This window comes from Arvicanthis niloticus, chromosome 16, assembly GCF_011762505.2.
Source record: "Arvicanthis niloticus isolate mArvNil1 chromosome 16, mArvNil1.pat.X, whole genome shotgun sequence".
Lineage (NCBI taxonomy): Eukaryota > Metazoa > Chordata > Mammalia > Rodentia > Muridae > Arvicanthis > Arvicanthis niloticus.
In genome coordinates this window covers 57,391,792-57,403,872 of record NC_047673.1, presented here as the reverse complement: position 1 = coordinate 57,403,872, position 12,081 = coordinate 57,391,792, and the positions used below count along the sequence as shown (strand labels likewise).

At 44.4% G+C, this 12,081-nt stretch overlaps 1 protein-coding gene across 4 annotated transcripts in view; it reads left to right on the top strand.

The window, feature by feature from the left end:
* Csgalnact1 (chondroitin sulfate N-acetylgalactosaminyltransferase 1) overlaps positions 1-11,688 on the top strand; it is a 331,610-nt gene extending 319,922 nt beyond the window's left edge. For all 4 annotated transcript variants that reach the window (XM_034520928.2, XM_034520929.2, XM_076914248.1 and 1 more), the window contains 2 exons: positions 6,868-6,949; positions 10,023-11,688. In XM_034520928.2, the coding sequence (XP_034376819.1) occupies positions 6,868-6,949; positions 10,023-10,312 (372 nt within the window). In that variant the 3' untranslated portion in view covers positions 10,313-11,688. The remainder of the gene's footprint in view (positions 1-6,867; positions 6,950-10,022) is intronic.
* The last annotated feature ends 393 nt before the right edge of the window (positions 11,689-12,081 follow it).

Below are 12,081 nucleotides of genomic sequence, written 5' to 3'. Positions count from 1 at the left end.
GTGTAGGTAGCAAGACACCATAAAATAAGAAGTAACGGCTGGAGATGGGTCCATTAGAAGAGATTTCCTCCTGAGGTTGCAATTTGTCTCAGTCTAGAAAGAGACTGTGGATAGTAGGAAATCCTTGATAGCCTAGAACCGTCAAGACCTCAGCTGAGATGGGGAATGTAGTCAGAATGGGGCTGAAATAAAAGTTACTTACCTATGCAAACAAGAGACACCCTTTCCCCACAGCCCCGCAAATGTAACCTCCTGCTCAATGTCCCAGATATGAGATTCCACAGTTATCAGCCCTGTCATTTCTCTTTTGCCTGCAGATGAAAGGGAGGATGTGTGTGTGTGTGTGTGTGTGTGTGTACAGATGACTTTAAAAAAATCTGCATACAAGTCAGTAGTAATAAGTGACATTGTGGGATTTTGTACTAATATTTAATGTTTCAAATTTTAAGTCATGAGATGAAACCTGCTGGTGCTTTAATGCAGAAACAGCGTACTAAGGAAGGGATGACTGTCATTTAAATCAGCGTTCACTTTAAACATTCCACCTTGTTGACTCGGCCTGTCAGCTCCAGCTTAGGTCCCCACAGAAGCCTCCTACTTCTGTCTCTAGGTTCCGACCCTCCCCACACTCCAGTCTCGCCTTACCCTCTGCCAGAGACTGGTTTTGAATAAACAAATTAACTCCACTATTTTTTTAAAGCATTTATGACATAAAGCCAGTGACATGCTAGCATATGTTTGGCAACACACTCTTGGAAAGAAGGGGGGAAAACATCCTAGCGACGATATTTGCCAATTTCCGTGGTGTAAAGAATACCGCTGTGGCTCTTTTTAGGCTAACCAGTGTGTTACCACAGGGCATACAGCTGGGAAGAGATGTGCACAAATCTGGTGAGCCAGCATGGGCTGGCTCAAGCACAGGGCTGCCGACTCTGATTTCTTGTTGGGACTAATCGTCCTCCATAAACCAACTCAACCTTGCAAAGAAAGTATCAGCAAAGCCCACCACAGGGCAGATGGGACCAACTCCAGGCTACCCACGTGAGCCTGCTGATGTGAAGCACACCTGCTCTTGGTCTCTGAATGCTGTTCTTGTTCCCCCAGGTCACCATCTTCCCAAGGGTAGTCTCTCAATGTGAAGTAGACATTGCAGTCTGCTGTGCAGTAAGCCCTCCTGCTTAAGCCTGCTTTTTTTGTGACTCTGTCAAGTATTATGGGGAGTGCTGCTCACTTGTGCTCCTCATCCTCTCTGTGATTACACCTGCACCCCTCACATAGTTTGTGTGTGAACCCAGAGGTGGGTATCAAGTGTCTTTCTTGATCACTATGCCCACTAATTTAATTTATGTTTACTAGTTCATCCATGTATTAATGTTTTAAGTCATATTTTTCCTCCTGTTATCCTCTCTTATGCTGTTTGTATTCTCTATGGGTCTCTGCTTCTTCCCCCATCCCTATGCTTCTTTCTGTCTGTCTGTCTCTCTCTTTCTCTGTGTCTATCTCCCTCTCTCCCTCCTTCCTCCCTCCCTCCTTTCCTCCTTTTTTCCCTCCCTTCCTCCCTCTCTTCTTCTCCTTTCTCTCCCTCCCTCCTCCTCCCTTTTCTTTCCTCTTCCCCCCTCCTCCTCCTCTTCCTTCTCTTCCTCCACCCTGAATGTGTAGCTCACTGATCTAACTAGCCTGGGCCAACAGTGAGCAGTAGGGCTAGGCACACATGTCACTACATCTAGCTTTTATGTGAGTTCTTGGGGTCCAAACTCAGGACTTTGTACTTGTGGAGCAGTCACTTTACCAAGAAGCCAGTTCTCAGCTCCTTGGTTAGTTGCAGGTTTTTTTTTGGGGGGGGGGGGAATTGAATTACTGACCATTTTAAGCACTGACCTGTGCTTCAGTTTTTAACATTGTCCACTGAACGTGGTATATGCAGTGTACCCCTGCAGACTGGTTTTGTTTACTCAGAAAGCACAAACTTACTAAACAGCAGAAGTAATGTTACCAGATGTCATCTGAGAATCTCTCACTGTGACCATAATCTCCCATAATTCTCAACATGGGCAAGTGAATCAGCATCTCAATTTGCACATACACAAGTTTGGGCTCAGAGAGAATAAATCCCGTCTCAGACTCCTGCAGCTGCTGCATGGGAGATGGACAGATGTAGTGCTGTACTGTGAGACTAAGCTTGACTGAGAAACTTTTTGGCTTCAGTGTGCTTTTAGGAGAACCAAGAGTCTAGATCCCAGACAGGAGAAACCTGGAAGATCCATGTCTAGCCTGAACCCCTTAGAAAACACAACCATCCTTTATCTAGAACCAATGAGAGTGTGAAAATGAGGCTCTGTGGAGATCTGGGAGATGAGATTTGAGTCTATTATTAAATAAATCCTGGGGACCTTGTGGGTCCAGAATATATTATTTCTTAAGGAATTACACCAGGCTATTCAAAGGAATCCTAGCCCCGAGTTCTGCTACAACAAATTGAATGAACTTGAGCAAATCATTCTGCCTGCATTTGAAGGAGTCTCAAGAAGAGGGCACACAGCCTTTGCTTCCAGAATCCTCTGCGGTGTGCTCACTGGCCCTTCAGTTTCCAGATACTAAAGAGTGCTCAATACATGGTGCTATCTCGAAACTGCTGCAATTCAAGGACTCTAGTATTCATGTGCAAGGCCTGATATATCAGTAAAATAGCTCAGAACAAACCCTAAATATGGATCCTTGTTCCAAAAGCATTCAGAATTTAAAAACTGCTGCAACAAGCACAGGACCCCATGCTTGTTGTGCGGCCATTCCTGGGCCACATGCCTGTAAACATGTCCAGCTTCTAGCATTTCTAGGATGTATAAGGCTTGTCAGTTCTAGCTTTGGTTCTTGGAATATATTCTCTGATTTAGTTAGAATACTCTGCCTGAAGTCTTTGTTACCTACTTAATTTGAAGATCCAGCTTGCTTCATAGGCAGCTGGCCAACCCAACACCATTCAGTCAGACAGGCAACTGCCTGTGCTCCAGGCTGCCTGTGCAGCTGTGGGGCAGCCATGTTCCCTCAGCTCTATAGGGAGTTGCTGATTTGTGTTTTGTGTTTTGATCATAATAAAAAATAATTACCCCTGTCATATGACTTGACCACAAAGCTGTGATTCTCATAACTTGCTGTGGGAAGACAACCTGATACACATTCCTTTTATGGTATATGTGGGCCCACAGTCTGTCGTAAGCTTCTGTGGGATAGGATTGTACTGGAGAAAGAGTGGACAGGAGGCTAGCTACAAAGGACATCCTTAAAGTGAGAATGGCTTCTAATCTAAAGATTAGACCAATGCAACTCAGAGCAAGAGGAGAAGATGAGAAACTTTTCAGGCATTCCTATAGTGGGAACATTGGAGTAAGATTTTCAAGGGGTCAACTAAGACCATCAGAAAACACAGATATTTACATTACGATTCGCAACAGTAGCAAAATTGCAGTTGTAAAGTGGCAATGAAAATAATTTTATAATTGAGGGTCAACACAACACGAACTGTATTCAAGGGCTGAAGCATTAGGAAGGTTGAGAACCACTGATGTAGAGGATTGAAGGGGTGAAAAGAGGAGGAGGAAGAGGAAGCAAGCAGGCCTAGGTGTTTAGGTAAATCTCCAACCCAAATAGGACCGGTCAAAGAAAACACAACTCAATAATTATGAATATATGCTGCATGCCCAGATTGGGCAGATTCACCACTTCACCACTCTATTCCCCAGCTATGAGACCCTTATTACTTGAGGGTTTTCCAGACCCTTCTACCTCCTGCTTCCCCATCCTCCTTTGTCTTCTCTCCTCTCCTCTCCTCTCCTCTCCTCTCCTCCTCTCTCTCTCTCTCTCTCTCTCTCTCTCTCTCTCTCTCTCTCTCTCTCTGCTCTCTTCTCACAAACCTTATTTCTCCACCTCCCCTTCTCCTGCCCAATCACTGGCTCCAGCCTTTATTTTACTAATTAAGGTGGGCAGAAGGTTCACTAGAATTCACCTGTGTAATGAGTCACTCCTCCTCTGCAGCCCTTCCCAGGAAAGGGGAATTAACATCACAATACAAGGCCAGGGATATCCACAACATCTAGGTAGTGGAATGTAGGCCCTCTATGGCTTTTGTAGGGTCTTCAGCAGTAATATGATGCCATTCCATCAGAAGAAAACTCTAGAGCCTTATATTTCTGCCAGGCTGCTCCCCAAGGGTAATGTTCCAGTCAGCAACTTGGTCCAACTATGGTGGTAGAACTTCTAATAAGTGAAATCCATCTTGCCCTGAAATTACATGCTGTGACACAACCATGTCCGTTTCTACCAAAGACTATATTTCAGTGGCTTCTTCTATGAGTGACTTTCTGTGGCTTACCAGCTTTAAAACCGTATCTGAAGCTTGGATACTGGTGCTTCTCTTCCACTCCATGTCTGTGAGATATTTAGAACCCTGGACCATAGAAGGGATGTTAAGCCATTCGCTGCAATAGAAAAATGTACCTGACTTGATAGAGAAGGAACCAAATCCATTTAAAATCTACTCCATGAAGATTTCTCCAGATTTTTCTGCCTTACGCAATCTTTCCAAACTTCTTTTTCTTCTGCTGCCACATCTGATGTTTTGTTTGGTGACCTGATAAGTTTCACCAGGGCTGCGTACAAGGGCATGGATGGGACATTATTTACAGCAGTGTTTCATACCTTACCAGTGTCTACACCGCTCTACACCAGTGATGAAGATCTCTTTCCCTCACCCCAGCAACCGTTAACTGCACATAAATCCTTGGAGAAGGGTAGGAGGACTTCCTGACTCCCTCCAACTCCTCATGATCAAGACCTTGTGCTTACAGCATGACATAGACTTTATACTAGTGAACTCTGGGACAAAAGAATGTTTAAGATTCATTACCTCTTTTGCAAGACATTTATTCGATATAATTTAGGCTGTGGGAAGGTTCTAGAAACGTGGAATAACAGTGACATAATACATGACCTGGAAAACTCTTTAACCATGATTTAGCCCAATTCTTCATCAGATAGGAAGGAGAATGGGGCCTTGAAATGAGGATGCCTGTTTGATAATAACCAAAAGTGGCCAGAACCCTGGGGTCATAAAAGTGGGAGAGCTGGCCCTTCTCCTCATGAGCTGCACCACTTGGGAGAGCAGGCTCAGCACCTTGACTGTGCAGCACAATAGAGCTGGCTCTGGTGGCTTGGGTGCTAGTAACCTGGTCCCACGATGGGCATGAGAGTAGGAGAGTTGACCCTGACCTCTGTGGACTCCAGCATTGGGTGAACTATCCAGACCAGTGCTAGAGAGCTCACACTGTCGGTGCAGGTACAGGAAAGCTGGTGGGATGACCAACTCAGCAACCACTAAGGCCCACATCCGGGGCTTTTACTTGGCCTACCCCCAAATCTACCTCATCTGTGAACTGCTTGAGCATGTGAAACAGCCAGTCATTCAGATCCAAAGCTGCAGGGTTTCCACAACACAGGGCAACAACAGGATAACCAAGAGGAATCCAGGTGAGGGTCCAGCATTGATGGTGTAGCAGAAGCCAGAGGCCTCAAACCAGACTAACTCCTTGCAATGTACATACACAAGTAAAAATGCGTAGAATAAAGGGTATACTGTAAGACACACTACCATTTTCACGACAAGATGTTTTCTATGCTTTGTTTTGTTTATTTTCTTTTTGTGTGCAGGGGTGGGCATTGCTAGGGTAGAGGACAGAGGGCAGATATGAAGAGTTGGAGAGATAAGTGGGACTGGGGTACATGATGTGAAATTTACAAAGAATCAATAAAAAGTTGTTTTTTTTTTTTAAAAGAGTGACCAGTAGTGGACCTGGGATAAGACTGTCCCTCCTCTCATGGGCTGTTACAAATGAACAACAAACAGCCTGGTGTCCGTACTACAGACCCTCCTAAGGCTTCTGTTTCCCTTGTCCAAGGGAGGGGATTTCCTGCCTTCTAAGCACCTATGGTAACTCAGGGATCATGGGGAAAAGTACCTATAAGGATTTCAACGCCATTCTCAGAATTACTTTTGACAAATGTGCGTGTGCGCCTGTATCTGTGAGTGTGTCTATGGGTTTGGGTGTGTGTAAGTGCACGTGTGTGCACGTGTGTGCACGTGTGTGTGCACGTGTGTGTGCACACATCCAATCTCTATTATTGTTTGTGTATTGTAGCTTCAGCAAGTTTGCTGGAAATTTTCTCCAAAGGAGGAAACGTAGCAGAGCTGTGTTGCTGTGATCTTTTCCAGTCACTGTGGGCTGGCACTTCCAGCATGAGCTTTCTGGAGAAGCTTGGTCCTTTAGACCTACCCTCTCCTCAGCCAGCCAGAGGTAGCGGGGGCCAGGAACAACCAGAGTCTCTCTTGGGTATTTCTTCTCTTTCCCTGTTGTTGGCCTGTGAATTCCAAGCTGTTCTCGGGGCCTCGTCTCAACTTCCTGAGCCCTTTGCTGGCTCTGTGCCCAGGCCTGTGCGACAGGCCTGACCTCACTTCTCCCTGGCACTGGGACCAGGCCAGACGTGGGTGGCTTTTCCATGGCTCCACTAAAAAAAAAAAAAAAAAAAAAAAAAAAAAACCTTGCTCTCTGAGATTGTTTTTTGTTGTGTGTGAGAGAGTGCGTGTGCATGTTGTCATGCCTACGCCCTACAGACATCCTAGTCACAGGTGCCAAAAATCACAAGGCCCCCTCTTTGGACTTAGTTAGCTTACTGTAATTCCATTTGGCATGCACAGGAGCACACGCACGCACACTCCCACTCGCATCTTGCCTGGTTTTTGGCAGTATAGAGCTCTGCCCATCTAAGTGTGTGAATACTGCTTTTATATACTCTTCCTGACGGTTTTTTTCCTTGCAGGTCATAAAGAAGGAAACAGGATTTTGGAGGGACTTTGGATTTGGGATGACTTGTCAGTACCGGTCAGACTTCATCAACATAGGTGAGATAAAACTTCGAGTCTACTGCCACCTGGCGGCCACTGTCCCACAAACCTTGAATAAGTCCTGACGATTCTTCTGGTAAAGGTGCTGATGCCATTTCCACAAACAGCACTGCCCCTCAGGACACAGGTGGCAACACATGGGACCCTGTCATATACACCAGCCCCTCTCAGATGTACCCAGTACCATGCAAGGTTTTACAATGGCAGCATTCAAGCAAGTTCTATGGTGCCTCCTCCTCTGTGGGTTCTTGCTGTGGAGCCCACTAAGAGGGACATTGTGAGCGTCCAGCAAGGTGACAAGGAAAAGGAAGGCAATTTGGGAAAAGCACATGCAAAGAGGACCCATGTTTTCCTCTGATGATTCTTATTTAAAGTCACATTTGTCACTTTAAGCTCTGAGTATACGGTTGCTGTCAACATGAACACCCATGTGCGAACATGTCCACAAATACAGACACACAGATATGCCTGAACACAGAGATGTAGACGTGTGTATACAAGTGCTCTCTCAATGACACACATAGACACACACACACAGAAAAATATATATACACACTTATATTCAGACATGCATATAAACATATACATGCATATAGATATACATCATATAGACATATCATACGTATATACACATGCACATGAAAATGTACACAGGCACATACACATGTTGTGGATGGCAAGATGAAAATAAGTATGAAACAACTTAGATTTGTAACCCCTAGGAGGCAGCAGAACTGCTTCCAGTCTGCTTCCAGTCTGGAGTGGCATCTGCTTTGTGGAGACAGCAGGTGTCCTTTGACATTTCTCTGGGAAATATTCCTAAGTGGCGACATGCATGTCAGATTCCCTGAAATAATGCTCATTTTTTTTTAAAAAACGATTTCTTTCAAGAAGCTATTGTTTCCTTGCTCTGTGCCGAGGAAGATGATTTAATGGGTGGACAATTGCTATGTTTGTCAAATTTGAACTCCTATTACATTGGGTTCTGTGAAGATAGATATCACTGTACTTTCAAGGAGAGGAGCAGAGTGACCTGGGAAGACCTCAGGGGACCACTGCCATGACCTCAGAGCTTCAGGGTCCTTAGATGCTATTCTTTGCAATTATGTTCTTATTTGCATGTGTCTTCCGTGTGACCCTGGATTTAATGCAAGATGCTGACAACAATAATGAATTTAGGTCAGCAAGCTAAACCTTTACTAAATTCTAGCTTGTTTGGTTATGACATGTACTTCATTTAAGGATTTAAATACCCCAAAGTTTAGGCAGGCATTGTCATGTAGGCCCACTCGTCTAGTTCCTGCAGAGACCATAGAAATGCAAATTCAAGGCCAGCCTGGGCTCTACAGCAAAATTCTGTCTAATATCCTAAAACTTGACAACTTAACTAGCAACTATGCTGGGAAAAGTCATCCAAATGCTGGGTGCCTGACTTGTGGTCTCTCCCTTCCTGTTCTACAGTCTCTCTAGCAGACACAGCTTTGGATTGGTTGGTTGGGATTTCTGGACCTGAATTTTTCTGGTTTGAATTGGCCGTGATCAGAGCAGTGTTAGCTAGGGTATTCGAGTGGGGATAAAGAGGCTACATAGAAATATCTGGGACAGGGTGCTGAGTATGGTCTTGCCATGGCTATTTCTCCTAAGAGCTGGCTGGGTAAAACACCCAGGTAAGTGCAGAACAGGCGAGGAAAAAGCTGGTTCTTCTTAGGCTCTACCTGGGACCTGATAGGCTTTGGGTTAAGGGGGAAAGCAACTTCTGGCACGGTGGTAAATACCTGTAATCCAAGCACTTGAGAGATGAAGGCAGCCTTGGCTGCACAGTCCAGGCCACATGAGACCCTGGCTAAACAGAAAGGAAACCAGAACAAAGGAAGGACATGTCACTTCCCCAGAGTGAGACAAAGGCAACCAGGGTCGGCTTTGGAAGGAGGGCCATATCCAGTGGGCTGAGAGTAAAATACACCCCTTTAAAGTGAGCCAGCAGCCTATGTGAAAGGTAGACATGAAGGTTCAGGACTGAATGCAAAGAAAAGGAAGAGTTCTTTCAGGGGAGTGGTTTGTGTGTGTGTGTGCGTGTGTGTGCGTGCGTGCGTGTGTGTGTGTGTGTGTGTGTGTGTGTTTAATTTTGGTTTTTCAAGACAGGGTTTCTCTGTGTAGCCCTGGCTGTCCTGGAACTCACTCTGTAGACCAGGCTGGCCTCGAACTCAGAAATCCACCTATCTCTGCCTCCAAAGTGCTGGATTAAAGGCGTGTGACACTACTGCCCGGCATGGGAGTGGTTTTGTTTGTTTTGTTTTGTTTCTATTGCAAATCCTCATTTTAACTCATTTTCCCCACAGGCCCCAAGGTTTATTCTGCTTGCAGTGGCAGAAAGAAGTCATACCCAGACAGAAAATCAGGGCTCGAGTTGCAAGGTGTCATATTCAAAAAGAAGGATACCCTTGAAGCTCTTAATCCTGGGCCAGGGTTACTCATTAGTGCTGCTGAGGGCTTTTGCAAGCAGCACAATTCTTAAAATCCTGCCCAACATTTTGTTAGGTGAAGAAGTTGCATGGTCTGCCATGAAGATCAGCCCTATTGGCCATGACCATCCAAAGTCTCTAGCCCAGATGAACATGGGTAACTTGAATAGATGGAGCTTCAAATAGCACCTCCCATAAATACCTCTTTATTGTGTATGTGGGGATCAGGTGGAGGCCAGGAGGTGAACTCAAATATTCCTCAGGTGTCGTCCACATTTTAAATTTTGGGTCGGAGTCTCTCAATGGTCTGGAACTTGTCAAGCAGGTTAGGTTGGGTGGCCAGCAAGCCTTAGTCATCCACCTGTCCCTGCTTCCCTGGTGCTGGAATTGAAAGTACCTGCTGCCCTTTCAGGGATCCATTCTTGGCTTTACAGAGAAAATTTTAATGTGTGTTCTGGGTCATTGAACTCAGTTTCTCACGCTTACACCACAAAGCACTTCACCAATTGAGCTATCTTCCCGGCCACTCCCACCATGCCTCTTGATGAAAAAATCCCTAGAAGCTGAGTGCCTGCCACAAAATTCAATAGCATGTTCTGTCCCCACAGGTGGATTTGACCTGGACATCAAAGGCTGGGGCGGTGAAGATGTGCACCTGTACCGGAAATATCTCCATAGCAACCTCATAGTGGTCCGCACACCTGTACGGGGACTTTTCCACCTTTGGCATGAAAAGCATTGTATGGATGAACTGACCCCTGAGCAGTACAAGATGTGCATGCAATCAAAGGCTATGAATGAAGCATCCCATGGGCAGCTGGGGATGCTGGTCTTCCGGCATGAAATAGAGGCTCACCTTCGAAAACAGAAGCTGAAAGCCAGCAGTAAGAAGACATGATCTCCTAGGCATAGATTAGTGGAGACATTTAAATTTTTTGCCTTTGGCAGTTACTGAAGAAGTAGATGCAACAAGGTATAGACTTCCACAAAGGGCCACAAAGAATCTGACTGATGAGTGAGAGATGAAAGGAGAGTCTCAGGCTCCTATTGGCTCTGCGTAGGGTGACTCTGTGTTTACAGCAAAATGATCTCTCTGGTCCCTGCTCGCTGCAATATTCACAACTGCAGACCTGTTTTGTAAAACATTTACTAGAATGAGATGCAAACACACTGGCTTTCTTCTTAGGATTGGCTACATCAGAAGGCTTTGGTACCCATGACTACCAAAGTCTCAGATAAAGCAAAGGACCTATGTGAAATGTGGAGATCTGACATTACTGTCTTCCAAGGAGACAGTGAGCAAAATCAAAGGGACCTGGAAACACACCATCAAAACTGTCATTTCCCCAGTATTACACACACACACACACACACACACACACACACACACACACACAAAACAAAACAAAAAACAAGACCAACAAAAAACTCCTCTCTTTCCCATTATTGTTTAGTCATCTCTATTCTAAAAATGCACTTTTTTTGCTTCAGAGTATTATGCTTATTTAATTACCCATTTGCAAGCCTTAGTAGGAGCACATCGTAGTATATACACTTTTATGATTTTTTTTAAGATTTGTCTTTTGTTGTTTTTGTTGATTTGTTGACTTGAGACAGTCTTGACACAGAGCCCAAGTAAACTTGAAATCATGATCCTTTTGCCTCCGAAGCCTGAGTGCTGAGATTACAAGTGGGTACCACCACAGTTGGCAAAAAGATACATGCAGAGGTGTGGCACGAGAACCTCCAGCTGCAAGAATTTGGAGCTGATGGAAGGACTTGCGAATCTCAGAGACCACGTTAAGGCTATGTGTGGGGCCGCAGAGAGAAAGGTATCTAAAAACTATCTAAGACTGTCCGAAGAGGGACAATCAAACACTGGAGAAAGACAAAAACACTTTCCTTGTCACAAAAAAAGGACACTAAGAAGACCTTGGTATATTTACTAGAAAACATAATTCCTCCTCTGGAGAAATGGGGACCACTTTCTTACCTGTTTGAATAAACCAAAGTTATGAACCAAACAATCACTTTTCAAAACAGGGTGCTCTTCTTGGTCTCTGGTTTGCAGAAGAAGAAAATGCAGGAAATACATATGTTGAAAGACCAATCCATTAATCCAGCGAGATGGAAGATTTTGCTACATCTCCATTCACTCCTGGCTATGTGGAAGCAAGATATTTTTAAAATAAGCAATGTTACCTGATTGCCAAGCATTTTCTTACAACTCCAATTTTTAAAAAAAAATAAATAAATAAATCTGGTTAACATTGAGTGGTTTCTACATCCATGTGCAAATTATTTATTATTTATTAGCCAGCACCAGATGCATGAGCTAATTACCTCTCCTGTCTCTGTGCCTTCTGTTTACCCACAGTGAACTCACTGTTTAAATGCTTCAAGAGCACTCAAGCTGTGTGTTTAAAAAAAAAAAAAAAAAAAGCATTGTATTGATTTGTACTGGTAGTTTATAAAATTTAATTAAAACACAAGACATGAATGAAAGGTGGCATTGCACAGCTAATAAAATTTGTGAATTTGATTTCTTTCTGTAATAGGATTGTGTGTCTTGAGTTTGGGGAAATTCTTTTGTGCATAGATCAGGGCTTCTCGGTGCTGGCACTGTTGAAATTTGGAGCTCGATCACTTAGTGAGGGAGAGAAATGT